Source organism: Varanus komodoensis, unplaced genomic scaffold (genome assembly GCF_004798865.1).
Source record: "Varanus komodoensis strain SLA01 unplaced genomic scaffold, ASM479886v1 scaffold50, whole genome shotgun sequence".
Lineage (NCBI taxonomy): Eukaryota > Metazoa > Chordata > Lepidosauria > Squamata > Varanidae > Varanus > Varanus komodoensis.
In genome coordinates this window covers 5,536,020-5,562,996 of record NW_025336088.1, presented here as the reverse complement: position 1 = coordinate 5,562,996, position 26,977 = coordinate 5,536,020, and the positions used below count along the sequence as shown (strand labels likewise).

At 49.0% G+C, this 26,977-nt stretch overlaps 1 protein-coding gene across 1 annotated transcript in view; it reads right to left on the bottom strand.

Moving 5' to 3' along the window:
• Window positions 1-10,186: 10,186 nt before the first annotated feature.
• HAP1 (huntingtin associated protein 1) overlaps window positions 10,187-26,977 on the bottom strand; it is a 44,800-nt gene continuing 28,009 nt past the window's right edge. The window contains exons 6-17 of the mRNA XM_044447007.1: window positions 26,201-26,301; window positions 24,945-25,053; window positions 23,266-23,344; window positions 22,172-22,302; window positions 21,390-21,464; window positions 20,684-20,821; window positions 19,733-19,803; window positions 18,807-19,034; window positions 17,541-17,839; window positions 16,079-16,297; window positions 14,187-14,307; window positions 10,187-10,673 (exon numbers count right to left, since the gene is read on the bottom strand). Coding sequence (XP_044302942.1) covers window positions 10,187-10,673; window positions 14,187-14,307; window positions 16,079-16,297; window positions 17,541-17,839; window positions 18,807-19,034; window positions 19,733-19,803; window positions 20,684-20,821; window positions 21,390-21,464; window positions 22,172-22,302; window positions 23,266-23,344; window positions 24,945-25,053; window positions 26,201-26,301 — 2,058 coding nt within the window. The remainder of the gene's footprint in view (window positions 10,674-14,186; window positions 14,308-16,078; window positions 16,298-17,540; window positions 17,840-18,806; window positions 19,035-19,732; window positions 19,804-20,683; window positions 20,822-21,389; window positions 21,465-22,171; window positions 22,303-23,265; window positions 23,345-24,944; window positions 25,054-26,200; window positions 26,302-26,977) is intronic.

Here is a 26,977-nt window from a genome sequence, read left to right as displayed (position 1 = left end):
TTCCAGAGCTATTGGACTATAACTCCCACCACCCAGCCACCGCGGTCAATGGGAACTGCAGTCCAACATATCTGGAAGGCACCCATCTGGGAAAGGCTGGCTTCCTTTGTCCCTTCTTTGAGAACTACAATTACCAATTAAGTTTAGAGTGCACTTTTTATTTGTCCTTCACCAAGCCTTCTCTCTCAGCTCTCATTACTGTCCTATTAGATATTTGTTCCTTCCTTATTCGATTATCTTATCCATGCCACCTGAGCCCCTTTCTCTGTAGTCTTCTTGGATCTTTGCAGGTGCAACCCGGAAGCCCAGCAAGATTGTCTCCCTCATCAGATCCTGCTCCTGGGGGAGCCGGCGGAGGAGCAAGAGCAAGAGTCGAGAGGCCAAGACCCGAGGCCACGGAAAGAAACGCTGAGCAGAGGACAGAAAGGGGAACCCAAAGAGGAGGTGCCTTTTCACCACCTCATCTTAATAAAGGGGCTGGTTATAAAAGCAAGCCTGCTCTCTTACCTGGGGAGGAAATTGATACTTAGCTTTGACAGAATGATGCTGTCCCAGTTGGAGAGCACTCACAGAGATGAAAATAATTCCAAAAGAAGAATGCTAAAATCTATACATAGTCATTATATGTATATCCCACCTTTTTCCATGCAGAGAACCCAAGACAGATACCTAATCTTCCTCCCACTTTCCATTTTATATTTGCAACAGCTAGGCTGGGCTGAGAGCTGGCCCAAATCCCAGCCAAGCATGGACGAGAACCTGGATGTCCCAGTTCCCAGTCCAGCACCTGAACCAATATTGGCAAGGTGAGACCTACCTTTCCAGCGTTGGCCACAATCCCTGCTAGCCTCAGCCAGTGACTTGGCTACTGTCAGAATCCCAGAATCTCAATTTGAGAAGAGGGAATAAAACTTGGGTTCGTGGGAAAGATCAAGCATCAAACCATCTGAGGCTTTATTGTTTTACCCAGGTTCCCCGCGGGTCCATACTCATGATAATGCATTACCAGGCAGGCAGAGTGAACTCTGCTGCTAAGCATCAACACAGCTAGAGAGTTTTTATACACTCCCAGTCACATACAGGTACAGGAAAATTGATGACAGAATGCAGAGATTACAATAAGATTCTGAGGTCATCACATAAAGAACAGATAAAGAAATGTCAGTCAATCACACAGTAACAATGATTTTACAATATTTCTAATTGCCTGTATTGACACTTTAGTTCAGTAGCTTGAACCCGTCTCCAGGTCTGCTTAGACATGTAAATTCAAGCTACTGAAACTATGCATGAACTCAAGACTCTTATCTACTCTAACATTCTGAATTGGCCAGGGCACATGGAGCCTCTGGGCTATAAAAAGATACTTCCTTGTAAACTGAATTCCAACAATGACTATTTACAATGTATATTTAGACTAAAATGGCCTGTCTACTGTAGCTTACAGCTAAAGGTGAGAGAAAGGAGTGGGGGAATGCCATTTTAAACAGTGACAGCTTGGTTTTGAGAAGGAAGACAGAATTTGATCCCACAATGCAAAAAAGCACACAGAAGTAATGCTTTTCAGACAGGATTTATCCAAATTTTCCCAACACTACCTACAGCCAAGCCAGTATCTGCTCAGGTAGGACTTCTGGCATCTACATTTAGGCCTTTGTCTTAACACGAGGCTGGAAAGGAACGGAGGGAAGGCAGGGGGCTATTGAAGCAGCTCAGCTATTTGCTTCTCGGACATGTTGTTCCTTCCATCAAGCGCCAGGACAGAAGTCCTACACTGGTGAATCAATACGGCCTCACTCCTGCGGACTGGCTCGTGCCTCATTTTCTCCACTTGGGGCCTCCTTCATTAGTGTTCTCAAGGGGTTGCCGGGAAGATTAGTATTCTGACCAGCTGGATTTACCGAGGTTACCCAATGGAGTTTGTTTGCCTCTCTCTGCCACAGGGCCTGCTAATTGCCTGAGCCGGATGGAGCCAGGCTTGCAAACCCCTGGAAGGCCGCAAAATTTCTACTCAGATAAGAGATTGTCCTTGAACAGGGTTGTGGAAAGTTGGATGCTGAGGAGGTGGGGGGGATGTTCCAGACCCCCACAGACAGGCAGGCTGGCTATGTAGCAGTGTGTTAAATGAATTGAAACGAAGCTGAAACAAATGCTGGGGATTAATTTCTCTGAAATGCCATTCTCATCTAGCATCTGGGAAGCATGCTACAAGGTAACAAAGCAAATTTTACTCTCCATCACTGAGGGATGGTTATATGATTGTTCTTGCAAGTTTAAAACAATCCAACCAAAAACGATTCATGGTCTCAGATGAGAATTACAATACCTCACTTGATGTGTTGTACAATACGCTCACAAGATGAGCATGGTAACATAGACCCACATATGAGGCATCGCCTGCATACTGATGCCAGTCAGCTCTGGTTCTCCTTGCTATCAAGGGCTGAGATCTTATATTCACTTGTCTGGCGATAAGCCCCAATGAATGTACATAGAAAGAATCCATACAGCCTAATATTGCAGACATGGACTGGCAGCAGTGGCTCTCCAGGATTTCGGACAGGAGCTTTTCTGGCCCAAGCCAGGGATCCTTGTGTCCTAAATTCTTGGATGACAGAGGACAGGTTGTGGACCTCTTTGGTGTGACAGCACTTTAGGGATTTGAAAAGTGCTGCCACATGCCCCCTCAGTCTTCTTTTCTCAAGGTTAAACATACCCAGGTCCTTGTAGGTTTTTGTTTCTAGACCCCTGGTCATCTTTTGCTGCCCTTCTTTGTATTTGTTCCAATTTCTCTGACCCTTCTTTAAAGTGTGGTGTCCAGAACTGAACGCAGCAGTATTTGTGGTGAAGTCTGATCAGTCCAGATTAGAGTGGAATGGTTACTTTCTGATTTTGATACTACCCTTCTTTTGATGTAATGCAAAATTGCATTGGCCTTTTTTATAGCCACATCACACTGCTGACTTGTATTCAGTGTGTGATTGACTGTAACTCCAATATCCTTCTCTTATGTACTATTACCAAGACAGTATCCCCTATCCTATACCTGTCATTTTTTTCTTTCTCCCAGATGAAGAACTTTATACTTGTTAAATTCATCCTGCTCTCGTCTATGCAGTCTCTAACCTCTCAAGATTATTTTGAATGTTGGCTTTGGCCTAGAAACATAGAAACAAAGCGAGTCAGAAGGGGTCTCCCGGGCCATCTAGTCTGACCCCCTAGCTCCAGCCAGCTCTGCTCATGTAACACTCAACAAGTGGTTGCCCATTCTTTCCTCAAATGCCCTCACTGATGGGGTCTCCACCACCTCGCATGGAAACCCAGGCCATATCCTAGGCTTCAAAGGTATTGGCTATCCCACCGAACAGTGTTTCATCTGTAAATCTGATAGCATTCTCCTCAAGCTCTTGTTGGGCTTTTCTGCCATGGAATACCACTTATCAGCTTCCCTGACAACTAAGGGAGTTTACCAAGCTCTGTTGATGATGTTGCATGGTCAGCACATTCACATGCTTCCTTGCTGCTTCAAAAATATTGAAAACGGTGTCATACGGCATTTCTTGAATCTGCCTCTCATTATGGTCAATATCTGCCTCAGCAGCAATTCATCTGCTGCAGCCATGAAATGACTCGTTCAAGCTCTCCTAGTACTTGTAGCATAATTTCAATAGAAAAGTGGGGAAAAGACTACTGATCTGACACAGCATTCTAATCACTTCAAAAGGGGACAATGCACTGATTAATTTGAGTGTACAAAGGAGGATTTCTTCATATTATTGTAACTGAGTCCAAGAGTCCAGACCAGCTTTGAACCAACAGGAAAGAACGGCCATTATAAATCTGAGCAACTTGTCCCTTATGTACCACCGTTCACATAATAAACTGTTCATCCTAAGCACAGCCAAAACTGCATGTACCATTAGGATATCTGGACAGTTTCCATTATGGCACTCCCCCTAAGTAACAGCATTTGTACCTTTAAGAAGAAAAACAAAAACTTTATTGTGAGTTTTCTAAGATTTCTGTCATGAATGCAATTATTGGGTTGTTTAAAAAATAGGGGTGCAGAAAAACTTGTGGGGGACAGCCTGCTCAAGCTATGAGCTCAACACAGGTTGCTTCCAGACAGGTGGTTCCTGCTCATTATTTGGTGTATCTCTCAGTTGCCTCTCCACTCAAGGAGAACTTGGGGCAGTTTACAGTAAAGGTATGAAAACAATAAAATATAGCATAACAAACAACACTGTTCACTCCCAGTATGTCCCACCCATGCTTGAGAGTGAGAGTAGGGGAAGGTCCGAGTCGCTGAAGCAGCCATTAGGGTGGGTACCCGCAGCCAGTCCCGGCTGGTTCTTAATAACAATAAATAAACCAGGTTCTTGTTCACTGAAGTGTGATTGTCTTACTACACTCGAGAGAATAACAACGGTGAGTGCAATCTGGGAATCCTTAAATAATGCTGATCCCTGAGAATTCCTCCTCATGGTCTTTCAGTGACCAGGTTCACTCATCATGAGAAGCCATAGTACTTTATAACCCCATTGACCGAACCCAGCCAGAATAGCCCCTGGCCTTATAAGCCACTGTAGTTTTGTATTGTGCATACCCAGTCAATGTGTGGAAGGGTTCTGTGACCACCGACCACGTCCCCCAGAAGTCATAGTCTTTGCAGACACAGGAAGTGTCCGGCCAAAGCAGACTCTACTATAACGCACCATCTTGTGCTCCACCGTGTATCTCTGCAGCCATTTGGTGGACAGATAGAGTAATTGCACCCTCCAGGTTTCATTTTTCCATTCATTTATTCTGTATTGTAGCGGAGACATCATCCAGCCGCAACTCTTTATTGCACTGCCTAGGCCAAAGTGGACATGGACAGACAGATGCATGAATGGGCAGATAGACAGACACAAATATTTCTCCTTTTCTGGCCTGGCAGGACATTTTCTCTCCACAGTCAGCTGCTGCATATATTTCACACGGTGGCAGACCTTGTGTAATCTTGAGTCTGAGTGGAAGATTGTACTGCTGCTATTGTAACCCCTCAGTCTACAAAACCAAGCTGATTTCTACAAGCACCTCCAATCCAACCTTTCCAGTGAGGCGTTTGGCTCCCCACGTCCTTCAGCTGTGAATTATCTAACCTGGTGGGTTGGTGGACTCTCTTCCCCGAGACCTTCAACCAGAGACTGGATGACAGCCACCTGCAAGGGGTCCTTTAGCTTTGGATTTCTTGCATGAGGCAGAAGGGTGGACTTCTCTTCCAAGCCTCTTGATTCCACTCTGGCTGTATATTATTGCCCTGTGTATGCCTGCCTGCCTGCCTTTTCTCTGTTTCTCTTGAATCGTATTTTCAGCCGTAAGCTCCTCAGGATGGAGGCCTATCCTCATGTGTTATGTAAAGCACCATGCAGTTAGCCAACTTTCTCCACCCTCCAGATGCTGTGGGCCTCAACTCCCATAATTCCTCCTTCCTCCCACAAGTCCAAAAGAACTAGAAAAGTTGCACAAGGTAAGTATGTAACACACCTCTAAATGATTCAGGGTCAAGATATTTCCTTCCTTATGAACCTACTGAGTCAGACAATCACCTGGAAAACTGTGCAGCAGGCAGTTCCTTGCTCTCTTGCGGGGTAGGAAAGGTAGGCTACTGTTGGTTTTATGATGTTTTAAAGTGCATTTTTATGTTGGTAAAATTATAGCCTAAGGTTATGGAGCCTAAGAAATAGAAAGCCATGGTGTACGTAAGCCTAAACATGTGCTGTTAAACCAACTATATCATGTCCCTATTTACTGATCCCTCCACTTCCCTTCCTCTGATTGCCTTGCACCGAATGTTAGGCTGTAAGCAGCACCCCATCCTGCATTCTGTGGAGTGCCGTGCACACATCTTGGAACGACGCACGGCTCCTTGCAGCAGTCTTATTCCATTACCCAACGAGGGAGGGAGGGAATAATGAGGCTTCCTGCAGGCAAAGGTTCTACTGTGGAAAGCTAAGAATATGAAGCCAAACTCTCCTCTGGGACTGAAGCTGCCATCATCAGGGCAAATGCAGTTTTGCAGTTTCCATACAGGGCTGTCATCCTATAGATGAGAGTTGAAAAAGGCCTCCCTCCCTCCACCCTACCCATAAGCACCCGGAAGCAGCTGTACTGGATCAGACCAAAGGCTATCTGGCCCGGCATTCTGTCCCCACAGTGGTCCTATGGGGAACTCACAAGCAGAACAGAGCACCTTCTTTGGATACAGAGCCCACAACTCCAAGCAAGCTTCCCCTCCTACAGAACCTCCATCCCAGGGACAAAAGCCAACTCTTTGGAGGTCCTAGAGGACCAGGCCCCTCCTCCAGACTGAACTTTGCCCCCAGCCATCAACAGTTTGGTAGTTTTCTGGCTTTGGTGCCATTTTCCTATTCTAAAAGGTTGCATTGCCTCTCCAAAGGAGTCATTACTGGCAGGAAAAGCTTTAACCTACAACATGCTGCCATTGCTTGTCTTTCTGGTCCCTTTTGCCTTGAGGCCCACTTGCCACTGGGATGCACCCCAAGAGGAAACGGAATTTGGCTCTGGGGCTGGAAGGCATTTCTCAGCACTGCTGCAACGAGGTTTCCAGCAGCGGGCAAACCTCTCCTGTTATACATGGAAACAGTTCGTGTATACAAGACCTCATGGGATCCTAACTGCATATAGACACAGTTCTGGTGGGAAAGAAAGAAAAGAAAAGACATGTCCTGGGTTGGATTGAGAATGGCCCAAATTAAATGCACTTAAATCCCTTTCACATCAGCTGGACAAGTCAGTGATGGCGTTGTTACACACTTAATACTCCACTACTAAGCTGAGATGTCCTAGGAATTACAGTGCTTTTCCAGGATTGTTTCCTTAGGAGCTCCATGGCATTTCAGTGATACAAAGTGTATGAAGTGCTTCCACCAGAGGCACTTTATATGGCAATTGCCCCACTTCACTCATGCAATTTTCTGGGAGTGCCAGATGTCATTGTCACCTATTTGTCATTCTGCCATGTTTTCCCATGGCTTCTTCTGCCTTTTACTTACTATTGAAAATCCATCACAGAGGAAGAGATTGAATTGTTCTACAATGGCTTCTATTTGTTAGGGGAGAGCCAAGTTAGCTCTCTTACCTCTTTTACAGATCCATTTCCAGCATAGACTGACTAGGTTCAGGCAACAGAACCACAATCAAGTGCTGTAACATGAGTTGGCATTAAACTGTAGGTTGTTGTTGAGATGTGGGTTATTGTGTCATCTGAACTCAGCTGAGATAACAAGCCATGGTGAACAACCCACAGTTCGTAACCCAACAACAAACTATTGATCCTCTTCATTGGTAGTCAACAAGCCGTGGCTTATTAGCACAATTGTGTTCAAACCAAGGGAACTTAATATGATTAAAACCCACACTTGATCCCTGAGTATGGGTTAATACTATAACCAAGTTGGTTAACACTGAACCAAGCCACTGAGTCTCTGCTACACAAACACAGACCTCATTTATCTCCTCCCCTGGTCTAGTGGAAGAAAGGGGAGACATCTCTGCCCATCGCCTATGCCTCCTGGGCTCAACCCAACTTCCACTGAAACACATCCTCAGAATGCTAGCAAACATCTACTGTTTTCTATTGCCAGGCCTTTCAGAGGGGTTGCCTCTCAGGGCAACACCACACAGCTCTACTGAAAGCCAGAAGTCTGAAGAATTAACCATTTCAGGAGTCAGAAGCAAACCCACATGGCAATCCTGACCCACCAGTAACAATACCATTGATTTCAAACAGGAGCTATGTGCAACTAGCTTCATCGCCATGCAGCTGTCTGCTTCTCAATGATGCACGCCGATGTTGCAACAGGCACTGCTTTGAGAGAGGCTTTTCTTCCCAGAAAAAGTCCTCCATGAGGGCCCCTCCAATTGCAGCTTTTAAAAGTGTTTGCATTAACATCAGCTGAGGTGAGCAGTCAAAAAGATTTCTAGCCCACTGGTCTAACTCATCGGCCAACTCAACATTGCAGCCTTAGCTCCATACATGACCATGCACACATTCTTCATGATGTGCCCCAAATAATTATGCATGGAACAAGGAAGAGGCAGCAGAAACAACCTATTCGTTATGCCATCAAAGGTGATGGTGGTGGAAGGAGAGGAGCCCTGAAACACGCAACCAGCTCCGACAGCCAGCCAGGCAAGAGTAAGCCACATTCTTCACTTCTACTTTTCCCTCGATTGTTATCATATGATATACAGGAGCATAAATGCAAACAGATGGAGAAACTCTGGCCCTCTGCCATCTCTGTGATGGCCTGGTCTGCCTTTATTCCCTTTCCATTGGTTGCTCCTTATGTTCATTTGGGAACTCGAACTGTTGCTATAGTTTCGTTTCAGTCTGTGTTACCTTGTCAACTGCCCGTTACTCACACCTACAGGCTGAAATGGTTTCCTACCATGATTCTGTGATTATGCCACTTGGGAAAATTAGACCCAAGCATGTCCTGAAAAGGGAAAGGAGGAAGAGCAATGACAGCACTTGACTGTTGGTTAAAAAAAACACTACCAAAGACAAAGCTTAGGGCAACAGTCATACAATGTTTATTTCACCAAAGGAGACACAGGAAGGGAACATGTATGGAAGTGTCAAAGTTGGTGATTCGAAAGAGGGAAGCTTCAGGAGCAAGTGTGGAAATGGCTATTTGTGCAGAAAATATACTACGGATCGTGAAAAGAGTGGCGATCCAGGCAGGCCCACCAAGGAAGCAGGGTGGGAAGAGGCATTAATTTAACATTTATAAATGGGACGAGATGGGCATCCTTTTCAAAAGGAGACAGAAAAGCAGTGCATCCATAGATACCAAATGAAAATTTGGTCCAAGTCAGACGGGCGGTGCCAGAGCAGCGTGCTCTAGCTTCTCTTCGCAAATGGAACATGCACACAGATTCAGACGATGTGAGGGAGGGCTACCCAATATTAAAACTTCCACTGTGGATGGTTTTTTTTTTTTGGGAGGGCGGTATAAAGTGCAGGAAATACTCAACAACAACTCAATGACTACAAGAGGAGAGTTTTGCCTGCTCCAAAAGGAAAAGCTCAGGATGTCAGGGGCAAGCAAGATCTTGGTGACTAAGCAGCAGAGAAGGAAAGTGACATGAAGTTGGTCTGAAAGTGTAATATGGACTCGACTGGAGCCTGGTCAGCCTTTCTTTATCCCCTTTCTCAATAAATGGGGGTTGTGTCCTTAAGCGTGAGGCCTCAGCAAGGTACAGAGACAAAACACCCCAGCGGTATTTGCCCACAGCTAAGAAAGTTGATGGTGAAAGAGCAGTGGACAAAAAGAACACCCCTCACCAATCACCTACACAAAAAAGCCAGCATCCTACCCACATCCCTGCTTGTCCCACAAATTGTCTTTCAAGTGCAAGAGATTACACACTCCCCCCTCCCTCCAGAAGTTTTATTGAAGTCAGGTACATTTCTTATGGGAATAAACAGGGAAGACAATGAGCAGGAGGGGACGGAAGGCATGGTCTCCCCCACAGAGGAGCTTTTGCGAAAACAGATCATGCCTCTTGGCCATCCCGCCAACCTGCACCTCTGCAGGCAATTCCAACATTCAGCCTCCCCCACACCAAGCTCTGCCCCTCGGCTGCGAGAACTGAGGTTGTCGTGTCGCCCTCCTTTGCAGCCCATGTCTGCTCCCCCGTATGGCTGTGTCCGCTGCACTTGTGTCAGAATAAAGGACTGCAGAAGGCAGAAGAAGAAATCCAGAACGACACTGGCCAAAAAGCAGATTCGTTGACTTGGCTCCTTGCTCTGGCCCCTCTCCGAGGAAGTCTGGGGACTGCAGTTTTGCAAAAGTGCACCAACCGCTCAGGCTCCAGTGGGTCCCTTGGGCCATGGAACCAGAACTCCCAGCTTTCCCAGGAGGGAGGCTGAAGGTAGCCTTGACAGTTTACCTGCAAGGTAAACATGCCAACATCAAAACAAAGACACCCCACGTCCTGATCCACAGGAGGCAGGAGAGAGAAAATGGTTGGAGGTAGAGTCCCCACTAGCCCTGTGGGTCCCCTGAAAAATTAGTCCAAAGTTGCAGCCACACAGATGCCTTGTCCAACTGTTCAGAAAGCAGGTCATCAGGACCCCGTTTCCTTCTCGCCCATGGAGAAAGCCAACTGTGTGTCAGGACGCAGACGTCTTCCTCTGGTGAAGCTCCTGCAGGCGGGCGGTCGCATAGGAAGCTTCCCCTCTGGCCACCACCGTGTCCAGCCCCAGGCGCCGAAGTTTCTCTACCAAGTTCAAACTGAAGATGCTCTTTTGCCCCTCCTCAGATTTCCTCCGCTGCGGTGGGCAAGATCCCAAGGCCCACTCAGCTGGGGCATCCCGGCGGTAGCACCACAGCAAAGCCAGGGACGGAGACAGCCCAAACAGGCTGCCCGAGCCCCCGGCATACCGAGTCAGAGCCGCTGCCCTCGCCGCTGCGCCTGCTCCGCTCCATGCCGAAATGCCTCGCTCGGTCAGCAGAGAAACCAGTCCCCGGGGAGATGCGCACCGCTCTGGCTGCTCGGCCTCTGGACGGCTGGGCTGCTCCTGCAGGGGACACGGGGGAGGGGGCTGGGGGCTCAGCCCCGCACAGGGCCCACAAGAGGGCACAACTGTATTATAAAGACTGAGGAGGAGGAAGGGGCGGACACGAGGACAGAAGACAAGGGTGAAAAACGTCAGTTCCAAGAGATACTACAGGAGGCGCTGCAGCATTTGTGTTTGGTGCTGAACTGCACACAGCCCCGCAAGCAGTGTTCCCGCTGTGTTTTCACAAATGTGTGCAACAGCACATTCTAGTGTGCCGTCTGGGCAGTCACGGTGGCTCACTGGAAGATCCATGGGGGAACCCTGAACATGTGGACTGCCTGCTGGCTGGCATTGCCCCTTCTACTCACAAGTGGTTGTCCATCTAGGAACCATCTTTTGGTTTACTCTGGAGTAGCCCTTGCTGCACACAGGAGTACAAAGGCACATGCTACTGGATCACTGGGGACCCAACAGAGGCAGCCCCACCTTGACTTAATGTGTCCCAGGCTTTGCCTTCCTGCCTCAGGAAAAAAACTAGCATTAATCCCAATTAGGGTCATTCCTGAACCCCAGCTGAAGGCACCTCAGGCAAGAACACTGCTGCATCTGAGGAGCCTTTGCTCTGGCTGAATTGTTCCACCAGGAGGTTGCACTCAATGTAAAACTGGCTTTCAGCTCTCAGAAAGTACACATAATTCAGGATTCAGCCCTTCCTGAGGCTATGCAAAACAATAAAATCTGCATAACAGTGACCTACTGACCTTTTAGTAGGCCATAGTTTGGCCTACTAATTTTTAAGAAATCATTGCAAAGCCTTCCCAGTGTGGTGTAGTGGTTAAGAGCGCAGGACTGGGACTCAGGCGATCTGGGTTCTAGTCCCCACTCAACCACGGAGCCAACTGGATGACTTGGGACCTCTCAGCCCAACCTACCTCACAGGGTGGTTGTTGTGGAGATAATATTGAGAGCAGCAGAAGAATGATAAGTCACAGTGGGTTTTTAGAAACGAAAAATGGCAGGATATAAATCAAATAAATTGAAGCTTTCCTTCAGTAGATTTTAATTCTATTTGCTGGAAGTTTTAGCTTTAACAGATGACCAAGATGATCTTGAACCTTCTTTAGTTCCTTTGTTTGGGGCCTATCATCTGGGGTATGTAAGTACCCCAAGCTAATATTTCTATTCTGAGATACTTTTGTGCCTTGGGCATGTTTTCATTTATAAAACCAAACAAAACTGTAAATGGCAGGTGGATGAAATTTGGAGCTATTTTAGGCTCTCTGTGACAATGTCCTCAAAGGATAAGTCCGTTGGAGTACGTATGAATAGGTTGACAGTCCAGGACATGAACTAGGAGATTCGAGTCATTGCACAGAATGGGATGGGGGCTACAGCTGGCAGGGTTGGAGGCAGACCGATGCAACCCACTAAGGTCCAATTCACCCGGACAATAATTTCACTAGCACTTGACCAGATGAACTTTGCACATTAAGAGAGGGAGGGATTTCTGGACACCCATCCCTCTCAGTCCCACTCAGCACGCTTAGGAATGCTGGGAGTTCTAGAAAATGCTCAGGAATGCTGGGAGTTCTAGAAAACATGTAGAAGGCACAGGTCAGGGAAGACTGCCCTCCGTTATTTGTACCTGCAGCTAGCATGGCAAGAGAATCCATGTCGTGCCAGGAGTGCCAATAAGGCCGCGGTGTAGCTGCACCTCCTTGCTGGCGTGGGGGACTAGGCCCCATGGACACTAGGGGGACATGGCTAGTGGAGTGGACTGTTCTCCCCAGGCCGGCCACTGTGTTGGCCTGGCCTCCGACGGCAATAGATCACACTGTCTCCTGCTTCCGAATCCTTGAATTGCTTGCCACTGACTGGGATCAGGATGGGACTTGCAGAATGCATGGCTGTTGTCCTGGCAGTGAACGAAAAAGTGGAGGAGGGGCCGGGGAGGCAGAGATAGGTTGGCCTGGAGACAACGCAGCCCCCATTGCTGCTTCTCCTGCACACATCCTGCCACCAATTGAGCACATTTTTCTAGCTCAGACCAGATCAGTTGCTGCCCCGGCTGGGGATGATGAGAGTTGTACTCATGTGTATCTGGAGGACACCCAATTGGAGAAATCAGCTCTAGGCAAAAGCTGCCCTGGCAATAAAACTGCTGTTGGCTTATCAGGATGGCTGGCTGCCCATTCCTCCCTTCCCACCCAGCACCACCAGGCGGGAGGCATTGCACCCGCCCCGCAAGACAGCACCCAAAGCCGACGCCATGATGTTAGTGCCTGTTAAGCTGCAGGAAAGCAGATGGGTTAGCAGTAAAGCCTGGCTTGAGAAAAGCTTAGTGGGTTAAACTCAAGAGAACTGGATACAGCTGCCTATTCCCACCACCAAGGCCCACAAGTGCACTGGGAGGGCCTGGGTTTTTGGTTGTTTGTCTGTCTGGTGTGGGGAGGGGAATTACAAGTCAGTACAAAATAATCAAAAAACTAAAGCTTTTCCTCTACCTTGAAGCACAGCTCTGTTTCTGACATTTAAAAAATAAAATTAAAAATACAACTGTACCATGATTTCTTAATTTTTAAATTAAAATTAAGGCTGGAGAGAGGAGATGATGGCAGTCCTTTCTCCTGTTCTTTTGGCCAATGTGCCAGTTTATGAATGAAGTGTGTTTGAGGCCATGGGCAATAACTGGTAGGCAATATTTTCCTCTTAAGGACAATATCTCTAAGCCTTTTCTCTTCCTCCTGCTGTCTTTTATTCTGATGTTATGAATCCTCTAGGAGACAGGGAAGGAACCCAACCACTTTGCCAAAAATCACCCCTGGCCACCAGGAATTTTATTTTTTATTTCTGGTGCCTCAGGACAGTTTACAACAAGGAACCCTTAGGGCAGGGCATCAGTCAAACATTTTAAAAACTGAGTGAGCACTACAAAAAAGCAAAGGAAAGTGTCTTGCTGCTTGCTAATCAGGGCAGGGGACAGCTCATTCAACCTCTCTCACTGAGGGCTTCATGTGGACCAGACCAAAACCCAGGACTCAAGTGCAGCTGCAAAGGCATGAAGCAAGAGTGCCTTTGAGCATGCAAGGAGTATTTTTCCTTCACCAAGAAGAAAGAGCCCTTCACCACTGTGGATTTCAGGATAGCCTCTTTGTCTGACAGCCCGAAGCTCCACAACAGGCTCAAGTCCCAGAACGTTTTTCCTGTGAGATCACTCTGGCAGCCTTGGGGTTCCTGAAATTTGGGTTTCCTGGCTCAGGCCCTGCTCTTCCATGTGGTCATCACTCAGTGTGGCAGCCCCTTTTTTCAGGTCAGCATTGCTCAGGAGCCTGTTCTCTGCCCAGCTATCCCCAAGCAGAAGAGAGAGAAGAAAGGCAAGGAAGGCGTTTCTTACTTCAGAGACCCCATCAATGCACCTGGGGTTGCAGGAGATGCCCATAGCAGCAGCAGTACCTAGAAGTCAGAACCCAAAATGGAATGTGGGGGCGGGGGATGCAAGGAGATCGCTTAAAAACAGCACCACACACAAACAGGGAAATCCTCTTACAGCGATGATGGGGGAGCGGAAGCCAGGGCGGAAAACTAGAGGAAAGGACCACAGGATGCTTACCTGGGTGTCACCATGGTGACCTCATTGCTAGGGTGCAAGATGCAACAGGTGGTGATGGTGAAAGTAGGCGGGGTCTGGGGCAGATTGTTAACGGAGTGGAAGACTGAAACGGACAGGAAAATGAAGGGTTAATGAGTGGGTCGGGAAAACATGTGGATGGACAGAGACATGTGCCTGGATATCTAACGGGGAAGCGGGGAGGAAAAGGGTTTGTAAACGCAAGTAAGGGAATAAGTGCTCCTCATCCCACCCAAGCCCTTCCATTTCTTTTGAGCTGATCTGCAGAACAAGCTTAGTGCTAGAAAGCAACTGCCAGAAGGGTCCCTGCCACACGTCCAGAGATGCTCAACCCATGACTGTGTTTTATGGCAGTATTGCTAGCTGATTCCTGCACACAGGGGTAAGCACACGCAGTCTCGAACTGCAATTCTCATTAGTCCCAGACAACAGAACCACGGGGTCAGGGATGATGAGAGCTGTAGTCCAGCACTATCTGGAAGGGGCTGGGTTGCCCAGCCCTGCATGGCAGTCCTGAGAACCAAACCAAGGTTGTGCCTCTCCTGAAACTCATCTCATGCACTTCCATCTCATGGCTCTAATGGAGGCCACTCCCTTTCAGAAAAGCTGCAGCAATGGCTACCAATTCTAAATTATTGCTTGCATTAGTCTTCCTCAACCTGGTACCCTTCAGATGTCTTGAAGTTCACCTCCCATCAGGGAGACCTGACCAGCAGGTCAGGAATGGTGGAAGTTGTGCCTCAAGAGATTTGGAGAGTGCCAGGTTTGGGACAGCTCGGTTAGAAACACTCGTGGAGGGCAAGTCTGAGTCAAAAGCCATCAGCCAGCACAGCTAAAGAGACCTGCTTGTTCATACTCCCACTACAGTTACAAGGTATTAAAAAAGGAAAAGAATAGCCTTGAACAGGTTACTTCTATTCCTTCCTGAATTCTGTTCCTACCCTACTCGCCCCACTATTTGCTAACATGCTCAAATTTGAAAGAATACTCCTGGGAGTCCAGAATTCATGGCTTATGAATCTTATTTGGTAAGGAAAAAGGTTTAATCTTAATCTAGGAACATAACCTCATGGATGAGGAACTACTTCATACATTGCAAGAAAGCTGGGGACTATGGCAGTATTGCCAACGGTAAGAAGTATCTCACCAAAAACACTATGTTTCATTTCCACTTATCCCATTTGCAGAACTCAGGGCGCTAAAGCGATCCTTCCTCTCACTGTTGCCATTCCCAGTGGAGGCAGGGCAAGTAACAATCACACACCGCAGCTGCCAGCTAGCGAGTGGCCCTGTCCCTCCGACCTGCCCCTCACTAGGACAGGCAAGCTCCATCTGGAATTGCTCCACAAAGTGGCTGCCATCCGACTTCAAGGGAAAATTGTGTGGGGCTCGAGGAAGTGAACTTGCATGCTTCCAAACCATTGGGAGTCTGGTGACAGAAGCTTGGTTCTTCGTACAGTCCAGGACTGCCACGCTCACTGGTGTCAGGGAGGGATATGCGAGGAATCTGTTTCGGGCAGAAAATCTGCTGGATTCCCTGGTTCTGGCTTCCTGGACTCTGGCCCGCTTTTCTGGCAAGCAGGCCCAAGGGTCCCAGGGCACTTGCTAGGAACTGAGCCGGATTTCCGTGCCTGCCACTGCTGCAACAGCAAGCAGGGGGAAAGACTGGCTGCTGGGAATGGCGGCTGGAGAAGGTGTTGGGTGGCACAACCAGGGGTCCGTGAGCATTCACAGACTTCCTTTCGGCTCCCGCTTTGCAGGAGGGGGCTGAGCACGAGAGGAAGCCTGTGGATTCTGGAGGGATGGATTCTGCCAGGGTTCAGCCCGGCCCTTGCATTTAGTATTGTGTGAAGCATGGGCCTTCCCCCACTCACCACTAGGGCCACCCTTGGCTTTGGATGGCGTTGAGGTAGAGAGGGCAGGGAACGAGGTCACATCCACTTCATCTTCCTCTAGGTCATTAAGGTTGTAGACCTCCTCCAGGTCCGTGTCAAGCTGCCGGAAATCTTTGGTGAGCACGCCAGGCCGAGGGTCCAAGATCCCTGCCAAGTGAGGCTGGGCAAGCTGCTGCCAGTGGTGGAGGGTCATGGAGCCTGAGAGGGAGAAAAGCCACGGGTGTTGCTTGTTCCGCATGGAAAAAATGCTTAAAGCGGTTTAGTAAAAATAGGGGTGCCAAACTGCAGCAAGACCAGACTTTGGGGCCTGGAGCAGACGCAGACTAAGAATTGCCAACCGGGCGGCAATGCATTAGCCTGCTGCAAGAGGAGAGGCACTGAAAAATGAAGCTGCCACAAGCGCGTGCATCCACCACTTCTATGCCGCAGGTCCTGGGCTGGATGGGCCACTGCCCATGTGCAGGTGCAGGCCAGCCTCTGCAGGGAGGGAAAAATGAGCTCTCTCCAGTGAACGGGCTCTGTTAGCATGTGAGAGGAAAGACCCCTCTTGCTGCCTGAGCTCCAGTAAAGATATTGCCAGACAGGGTGGACCAGCTTCCCCCTCCCTGACCAGGCAGCCTCCAGATGTGCTGGAAACAACTTCCAATATTCCTTAGCCATGGCAGGCTGCACATGCTGGGAGCTGTATTCCAGTTGGTTCGGAGGACACCAGGTTGGAGAAGGCTGGAGCAGCCAGTACTGGGCTAGAGGCATGAATACCTGATTTGAAAGAAGGGAAGAAGTCTGCATGGCTTTCCTCCGCAGGTTTTATGCTGAACGAGCAGAACAGCAGGTGTGCAAACTGGCCAGAGGTGCACTTTCCCTCCTAAGAGCATCCAACAGCCGTGCTTCAGCCAGTGCATGGCCTATATTCAGCACTGATGAGCGCGAATATTTGGATTTAGAGAAATCTAGTCCAGGGTACAAGATCAAGTGCACAACCTCTGCACACTGCAGTCTCCCCGCACATGGGGCAAGTTTTGCCTCCAGCCCACAGACACGGAGCACAGGGAGGACGGTTAACCTGATCTGGTGCCAGCGTTTCTCCAACTTTTGATACCAAATGTACAAGTTCTCTCCCCGCTATTAAAACTGGAGACACAGTATTTTTTTCTCATGCTGATCCAAGCACATAGGGTCTTCTTCCAACCAGTTAGTTTCCCCACCCCTTTCCAGAGTCTGTTGGGGATCACAGGGATCCTGTTAAGAACTGGATTTTTCCTTCCTCCCCCACCCTCCTCTTTTTCTAACTGAAGCGCATTTACAAAAATCATTAGCTTTTCATTTCCGTGCTCATGCAATCTAAATTGCATGGCACCTCAGAGTCAATGCTGCGAGTATCTGAGAGACTGCATGCCTCCCTGATCGAGCCCTTGCTTCCTGGCTCCCTTCTCCCACTAACCTTCCAGAGGCTTGATGATTTGAAGCTTATCAGGGAAGTAGGAGAAAGAGCTCAGAGAAAAGCCGGACCCTCCAGAGCTGCCGGAATAGTTGGTGCCAGTAGACGTGATGCTCTCGTTGGGGGTGAGGAACCCGCTGGAGTCCTCGGCATCCCGAGCCAGGTGCCTCAGCTTGCGCTCACGCTCCACCTCAAAGAACGATCGCTCAGTGCTGTGGTTCTCCTGGCGAGCAGACAAGCACTGGAGGGCAGCTTCCAAGTCATGCTGGCCTGGGATGCCCGATGTACCAGGCTCACCCTGGCTACATAAACCAAAGCAGATATTGCGTGAGTCACACAGTCCCCCGCTCAGCGCATAGAGCACTTTACAAATGGGTCCCTGGCCTAAGGAGCTGGCAGTCTGAAGTCTGATTTTGGGGAGGGGGGGAGGAGGTGGAAGAGGAGGGTGCCAAGCAACGAGCACGCACGATGCTGTGTATTCTAGCTTCGTTCCAGCAAGAGTAGGAGCTGTCTTCCAAGCCGTCACACTGAGGCCGGTATTCAGAAATACTGCAGTGGAGGCAGAAGCTGCCTGGGTCATAAAAGAGTCCCAGGAGGAAGGCAGGTCAGGAGGCTGACAGGTCAGTTCTGCCTGACAGCTCAAAGTCAAGCACACAATTTGGTTTTCAAATGTTCTGGCAGCTCAGAAGGAAGGGCACAAGAAGGACCCAGTGAACAGGTTTTGCCAGGAAAACTGTGTCTCCTCCTATAATAGGAAAGCAGCTGTTGTCGTGGAGCTGGCTCAGGCTGAAATGTCCCTCTTTGGCCTCCCCAGAGAAATAGCCTTATATTATGGGGAGATTTCCCCCCTCCATTTTTAGTTAACTGGTTTTATGGGCTTCACAGCCCCAAAGATCTCCTCAGAGCCTCCTAAGTACAGGGTGGGGAGGCAAGGTTATGGATTTCAAATCAGAAAATAGCAACGTTGGAAGGGGCCTTAAGGCCATTGGGTCCAACCTTCTGCTATTTCAGGACACGAGGGACCCTTCCCTTTTTTCACAAAAGGCCCAGCAGAACAAAAAGATCCATGAATCATGAGGCCCCAAAGCTGTTCCTATTTCTATAGCTCCACCTCAGGCTGGAAGGCAGACTTCCCTCATCTGGTGCCCACCAGATGTCCCCCTCCAGGAATTTCAGGGGGGTCTTAGGAACTGCAGTTGGCAAACACCATCTTACAGGCAAGCCCAGGCCACCCATGGGCCTCACACACCGTATCCTGGAGGTACTCACCGGGCATCATCCAGCCCTTCGGTGGCCTGGCCATCCTGCACCTCCAGTGCTCCCGCAGGGGGGCTGTCTGAACCGTAGTAGCTGCTGTGGGGGGTGCTGATGCGGCTGCAGCCCAGCGAGGAAGGCTTGGGAGAGCCGGGAGGGAGGGTCAGTGGCGATTCTGCCCACGACTTGGCTTTTGCCGCCTGCTTGACAGCCTTCACTGTTTCAAAGATCCTCCGGTAGCCTCTGAAGACAAGCAAAATGGAAGCTGGTTTTAGTGGCAGCAAATAGAGCGCTGGCAGAGAGAGAGAGGGAAAATGATCCGCCCATCATCAAAGCAAATACTACCTGCCCAATGAGGCAGAGTTGCCCTGAATTTAAGCCCCCACTATGTACAGTTCATAAGCCCTCCAAAAATTGAAGCTGCACCCCCAGTCTTGAAGCCCATTCCCCTCAGTCTTGAAGCCCATTCCCCTGCATCTCGAGATGACAGTATCTTCCCACTCAGCATTGCCCTCAGCCCACCTCCAAATTTATTTATTTAAAACTTTTCTAGACTGCCCCTTACTTTGGTCTTGGGATGGTTTAACAGTAAGACAATATAAAATAAAATGCAGTGTCCTAATAAAATTTCCAAACAGCAATAAAAGCCCTATTAAAACAATCAAATCTTAAAACATTGGGAAGATAAAAAAAGTTTTAGCCTGGCGCCGAAGAGAATAAAGTGATGGCGGCAGGAGAGCCTCTCTGGGGAGCAAATTCCACAATCGGGGCGCCACCGCAGATTCACTTGATTCTGAGCTTTCTTTCTCGGTTTATTTCTTGCCCCAGGGACGGGCGTGCCTCCATCAACACGGTCCTTTGGCAGCTTCTTACTCTCGCCCATTTTTCTCCTGATGTCTCAGGTCCGACCCCTCCGCCCCGCCACCCTGCGCTCCACTCACTTGTACTCGGAAGAAGCAGAGCTGTTCGTCCCCTTCCTCATGGTGCCTTTGATCTCTGCAGCCAGAGAATCCTGTAAGAAACATGGACAGGTATTTTCCATCAGCAAATAAAGGCAAGGGAACCAGGAATGCATGGTCATCTCTCCGCCTCCTTTTCCCAATCTTCCCAAAAAATCATTGCAAAGCCTTGCCAGTGTGGTGTAGTGGTTAAGAGCGTGGGACTGGGACTCAGACGATTTGGGTTCTAGTCCCCGCTCAGCCATGGAGCCAACTGGGTGGCTTTGGGCCAGTCATAGATTCTCAGCCCAACCTACCTCACAGGGATGTTGTTGTGGGGATAAGATGGAGGAGGAGATGTAAGCTGCCTTGAGCCCTTTGTAGGAAAAAGGCAGGATATAAATCGAAAAATAAATAAATAAATAAATAAATAAATAAAATCTCTCAAGTGAGGATGGGGACAGAACAGTGACTTCCCCACCGGAAGCAGCATATTCAGTACCAGTGACTGATTTCTAGACCCACCTGGAATTTCAGCTTGGGGGAGGCAGGGGACAGGCTGATAGGTTGTGGTTACTTAATGGCCACTCTACACATGCTCTGAGACACTATTACTAGCGCCTACACACATGGGACAGAGAAACAAACTCCCATATTTCAGCCCTTGGATATGCCCTAGCACCAATTGCATACTGAAGCAAGCCCCTTTTTCCAGCTTTTCCCTCCTTCCGTTTAAGGACTAGCAACTTGAAATGAGATTTTGCATTCGGTGTCAGGGCAGGGACAGGGACATTAAGGAAGCTGTCTGTCCGCTCTCCCCCAGTGAAGGGGGATGCAGGACAATAGAACCCCTCCAAGCACGGACACACACACAAATATCCTCTTGCACAAACCAGTGCAGGATTGCGCGTATTCACCCCGGCCCAGTTGCCTCCGAAGATGCTTTGCCCTTACCAGGGGCAAGAAAGTGGGAGAACTGTGGCGATGGATGGTGCTGTTGGGGAGGCTGCGGTTTCGGAGGTTTTTAATCTCCTCTTGGGCTTCCTGCAACATTGCGCCGCACTCTGCATATTTCTCCTGCAGGTCTTGCAGCTGGGGAAGAAAAGTCAGACACACGCTATCTAACAGAGCCAAGGCAAGGAATTAAGAGAAGACGACGGACTAAAATCAAGGGGCTCCCCATGGGACAGGTTGGCTTTGAAATGGGTTAAAATTCGGAATACGTGGCTGCCTGGGGAATGCAGGAAATTATAGTCCAACATATCTGGAAAGTATCAGGTCAGGGAAGACTGATCTAGACATTTAGACTGACCTGACTCATCTGGAGCCATAACAGAGACAATTTCTGGGCACTTTAGCTTCAAGGCACACATCAGTGCTATGAATTGATGGCTCCAAGCATCAGACCCTTCCCCAGAGGATTCTGGGAACAGTGGCTCTGTGCGGCAAGGCTTGGCACCTCCACCAGAGAAGGCTCAGTGCCCTCACCAAGCTACAGTGACCGAGATATGGAGGTGGATAATGGCCAGGAAAGGCTGCTGCCGAATCCACAGGGGTCATGTAAGGACACTCCAGAGTTCTCTGCCCTCCTTTCCCTGCTGGGGAGATGCAACCCAACCCTGCCAGCCACCATCTCCCACCAGCTGTTCAAGGTACATACCTCTGTCCGCAGTTGCTGCTGCCCCTGCTTGGCTGCGTTGAGATGCTGCTGCAGCTCCTCCACTTCCAAGCCATACTGGAGGGGAAAGTAAAGGTAACATCAATTTACATTTATTTAATACTTCTACATTTTATGGATTTTTAATCTAATTTTGGTTAATTTGTTGGTTGTGTTGCTGGTGTGTGTGAGTATATTTTACCGGAGGTGTTCTACTATTTTATTGTTTTATCTTTTATCTGGTTAATACTTGTTTTATTGTAATTTATGGATGTTTTGTGTTCTAGTATTGTAAGCACCTAGAGAACCTTCAGGTTATGGGGCGGCATAGAAATGGAATTAAACAAACAAACATTATCAGGAGTGTCTCCAGGGCTTTCTGCTATGCCAATTCTGCCTTGTTTGGGATCTTTTTCAGAGCGCTTGGGATATAAATGAGCAGTTTGGCTATTCCTCTTAGTATTCTTTTTTTTTCTTTTTTAGAAAGCGAGGTAGAAAAACCAAATGACACATTCCTGGGGTTGCCTGGTTTTGAAATGAACCATTTCCAGCCTTCTTTGGGGTGCCTGAAGCGCACAGCCCAAGGCGGATGTCTCTCCCGTGGGGCAGCGGCAGCCCTTCTTTTGTTGTGACGGTGCTAAACGGTGACCCGTGTCCCTGTGAACAGCAGGGGCAGCTCCTTGAACAAGCTGCAAGAACGGGGGGCCACAGGCAGCACCCGTCTCCACCCACATCCTCAACGCCGGGGCCCTGACGACGAATTCCACCACCAGCCCTTTGCTTACCGTGCGGCACTTCTGCTGGAGGTCCACAATTTGCGCGAGGAGCTGGCTGATTTCTTCCTGTTGCCGGGCTGAATCATCCACCTTGCGGGCGAGCTCCTCGGAGAGCGAGACCACCTCCCGGCTTGCATCGGCTGTGGGAGGGAGTTGCCACACGGTTACCCCCTGCAGTATACGGCTGCATGCGATACACCGGACAACAGGGACAGACAGAGCTCTCCATCTCCGACTCCTCCAGATTGTCAGTATATTTGAGGCCAAGCTTATTCCATTACTTCTTGCATTTTAAAAAATGATCTGGACAAATATGTGTACTGCTTTGAGTGTGTGTTTGGCTGCATGCGTACTTTAAAACCTATACATTCTTTCCAAACACTATACATTGCTAGAATGCTGGCTTGTGTGCACATTTCTTCTTTATGTGCATTTTGCATGCGTTTTCCCTTAATGTGTACATTTGTTCTACCACATCCTTTCCGAGGGAAACTACATCAGGAAGCTCACAAAAATGCAGATTTTGGAAGATGACTGCCTTAGCTCATCAAAAGGTCAGGAAGTATGAATTGGGGAATTTTGGAAAACCAAAACAAAAAAATTGATCGAGTTAATTTCTCAGCCATGCCTATGGTGTGCACCTGTGTGCTCTGCATAAGCAAACTGTAGCCAAAGGCAATGGGCACAACCCATCTTCTGGTTCTATCCTCTATGCTCCTACACAAAAATGCTGCTTTATTTCTTCAAGCATCCCCAACTTTCAGGTGCATTTGTAAATTTAATTCATTTCACAGTGCATTCTAAGGTTATCTCCATCATATATCTGCAATCCCATATTCTTAGAAATGTTCTTGGAAGAATATGGCTACTATCTTCTCATGCAGGATAGGATTAGAGTCAAGGTTGGGATTAGAAAGGCAGTTTGGGGTGTGTATATGCTCATGTATCATGTACACGCTCATGTATATGCTCATCAGAAGTGAGACAGAAGCTGGTTATAACATGGAAAAAATGCTCCTTCTCCTGTGTTCTGGATCTGTCTACATCAGCCCTCCTCAACCTGGTGCCCCCCAGAGGTATATAAAACCAAAACTGGAACCTACAAAACTGTTCCACACAGTCAATCATCAGCTTCTGCTCCTGCTCCTCATAGTGACACATTTCCGTGGTAATGCTTGTAACCTGCGGCGGAAAAACAAATGAACATGAACATGCTGCCGTGCTCCAGAGCTTGGAGGCAGCCCTGCAGTCTTGAGGCACTGCCCACACAAGCCAATCCACACGATGGGCCTTCACTTTGAAGTCATGCCACGGAGCAGCAGGACAACCCCTCCAACGTTTGGCAGCCAGCGTGCTGTGGCAGTTGAAGCGCCGCACTGGGGACCCGGGAGACTCGGGCTCCAGTCCCCGCTCAGCCATGGAGCTCACCGGAAGACTTTGGGCCAGTTCCTCACTCTCAGCCTAACCTCCCTCAATGGGCTGCTGTTGCGAGGATGAAAAGGCAGCTACGTAAGCTGCCTCAGCTTCCTCATAGGAGGAAAATGGTGGGACAGATATGCAATGCGATGCGATGATGATATCTGCTTCACTGCCACATTTGATCCAGACCCCAAAGGCAGCCAGCACAGGAGGGTCGAATGTCACCATCTCTTGCAACTTCCAAGAACGACGTGCCCTTCCAAGAAGCTAAGAGCTGCTGTGGTGAATCAGAACAAGGGTCCATCGAGTCCGTGATTCTGCGAGCTGCCCATGGGACACCACAGGGGTGTCACAGCAGCTGCTTGCCCCAGTCCCCATCAGCCACTACGCACAGGCAGACGGGCTGTGACATGTGCTTACAATTCCTTTGAGCAAACTTAATTAAACCCTGAATGAACAGTAAATAGACACCACAGGTGGTTGGGGATGGGAGTGTAAATCCAAACGAGCAGCAACTGAGAAACTGATCCAGGCACACTGAACTAAATGCAGCCATCTAGACCCTTGCTGACCAAAGTGCATATAGTCAAGGCTATGGTTGTCCCAGTTGCAATGTATGGCTGTGAAAGCTGGACCATAAGGAAGGCTGAGCGCCGAAGAATTGAGACCTTTGAATTGTGGTGCTGGAGGAGACTCCTGCGAGTCCCTTGGACCGCAAGGCGATCAAACCGGTCAGTCCTAGAGGAGATCAACCCTGACTGTCCTTTAGAGGGCCAGATACTGAAGATAAAGCTCAAATACTTTGGCCACTAATGAGAAGGAAGGACTCATTGGAGAAGATCCTGATGCTGGGAACAATAGATGGCAAAAGAAGAAGGGGGCGGCAGAGGATGAGGTGGCTAGATGGAGTCATTGAAGCAGTTTGTATGAGCTTGGGTGGACTCCAAAGGATGGTGGAGGACAGGAAGGCCTGGAGGAGTGTTGTCCATGGGGGTCATGATGGGTTGGGCATGACTTTAGGACTTAACAACAGACCCAAGCTGGGCAACCTCTAGCCCAGGGCCACACAGAGCCCTTAGCCTAATTGCCACAACTGCCCGAGTGCAATCAGCTCCCTCCGCTCCATCTTGTTCTCACAAATAACACTGTGAGAAGGTTACGGCTGAGAGCCCAAGGCCACCCAGCAAGCTCCTGTGGCCGAGAGGGACTAGAAGCCAGATCTCCTGAGGCCCAGCCCACCATTCTAACGACACCAGCACACCGGCTCTCCAAAGCCCCCAAAGGCCAAGCCCGCCAGCCAGGGACCCTCACGACCCTCATAACCACCATACATGCATGCAGCACAGTGGCACTCAGTCCTCACCTCTGTGCGCAGTTTCTGGTTCTCCTCCTCCAGCGCTTTTAGCTTTTGCTGAAGGGCATCATACTGGAAACACTGCTGCAAAGAGAGGGCAGATTCATTCCTTCGCAACCTGTCGGGGAAGAGGTGAGGCCGTGAGGAAGAGAGCATAGCTACATGGGACTGTTCGGTCTCTTGAATGGGTGCTTCGTTCTTAGAGCAACAGATTAAGTTTCTGCCTGGAAGCCATCCCATTTCATTGTGGAGTAAAGCTGGAGGGATCTCTAATCTGGGGGGGAGTGCAAGAAGGCACTCTGCACATGTTTGAAGGGACTCTTTCACACCATATGGCCAAGTGCTTTGCACCCTGGAATTTAACACAGACGTTCAGTGGAAGCGAGCGGTGCTGCAGCTTGAGCACTGAATTTGGACCAGTCCCACCCAAGTTCAAATCCCTGTTCCACCATGAAGCTCACTGGTAGCCTTGGGCATGCCGCCTCTTTGCGTTACAGCCCGCCTCATACACAAGGCTGCCTGGGGAGTGACATGGGGTAATGGTCCGGATCACCCCAGAGAAGGGCAGGCAGGACCAACCTTTGTGGGTAACATGGTTGGAATCCATGCACCAGCAGGGGCCCCACTATCAATGAGAAACCTCAAAACTGCTGGCAGACACAGCTGTTTCCTTTAGCCAACACATGCAGCCATTTTTCTTTCCTTTTTATGCCTACACACATTTGCGTAGGGGCAGGAATTGAAAGGCCACTGCACCTTCCCATTTGATGCTGTTAATGCACAAACAGGAATTATCAGCATGGAAACAACAAGTGAAATGGAGTGGCTACAGGAGCCAAGCAAACAGAGAAAAGGTACGCCATCTTTTCTCAGCCTCCTGGTTCAGTTCTAATCTCGCTTCCACAAGAAGCAACTGTGCCTGGCTGAATTTAGGACGGCCTCCACCTAAGCCCCATAAGTAACAAGAGATATGAAGAAGTGCAGCAATGCAGACCTCAAAATACGGGGCACGCTTTCACCTCCTGCTCTGAATATTCTCATGCACCCACTCAACTGCGGGGTTTGTCCGCATCCTGGCTGAGGGTCTGGTGGTCCAGAGGTCAGCTTCTCCCCTTCCCACCACTGCGCGAGAGCTGGCGCTGGGGGAGGGTGGGCAGTCCACTCCCACCCTTTAAGGGACTTTGGAGGAGGTGATCAACCATCCCAACCTTTAAGGGAGGTGATCAACCATCCCAGAGGAGTGACGAGTGCAGAAAGATACTCACGGGGTGGGGATGGCAGAGGCCGGCTCACTCTCCTCGGTGCTGTTGGTGTACAGGTGCAGAAGGTCATCCCGCATTGATATCTCGTGCCGCAGTTGAGCTATCTTGGGGCAGAAGAGAAGAGAGTGCCATGAAAAGACGACTGCAGCACTTCAGCCTGTGACCGGACACCATATATTCTTACCTTAGCAACTCTGCTGTTTGACTCCAGATCTAGCAGGAGTCGTCTGCAGCTACTCAATGGTAGAGAAAAAGACACTCTGCACGTACTCAGAGCCCCTGCTACTATACTGTATGCTGAACCTTCAGCCTCTTCTCCCAACTCAGCCCTGCCCATGACATCTCTCCACATTCTAGGGACAGTGATCTCATTTCATTGTGAAAAATACAAGAGTAGTGGGGAAGATAAGCTACAGGAAGGAGAGTAGCAAGCACACACCGGATCCAGCCCCCTTCATCTGTATGTCCTGATTCCTCTAAAAGTTGGACACCTTTTCTCCTCCCACACGCTGTTTTAGAAGTGATTATGGCAGACGGGCATTAATTCATTAAACCAAAGGCTGCCACCAACGAGGTCTCATTTGGCTTTAAATATGAGGTGGATATCGTCAGGTATATATTGTCAGGGTTCTGCCATACAGAATCCTAAAAAAATGGGTTGAAATTGACCACTTGAGTCATGAAGGCCATCCTTTCACTGATGGTAGCAATAACTCGGGCATCTTTGGATAACGCGCGCGCACACACACACACACACGCACACTTCTCTCCTAGTAATGT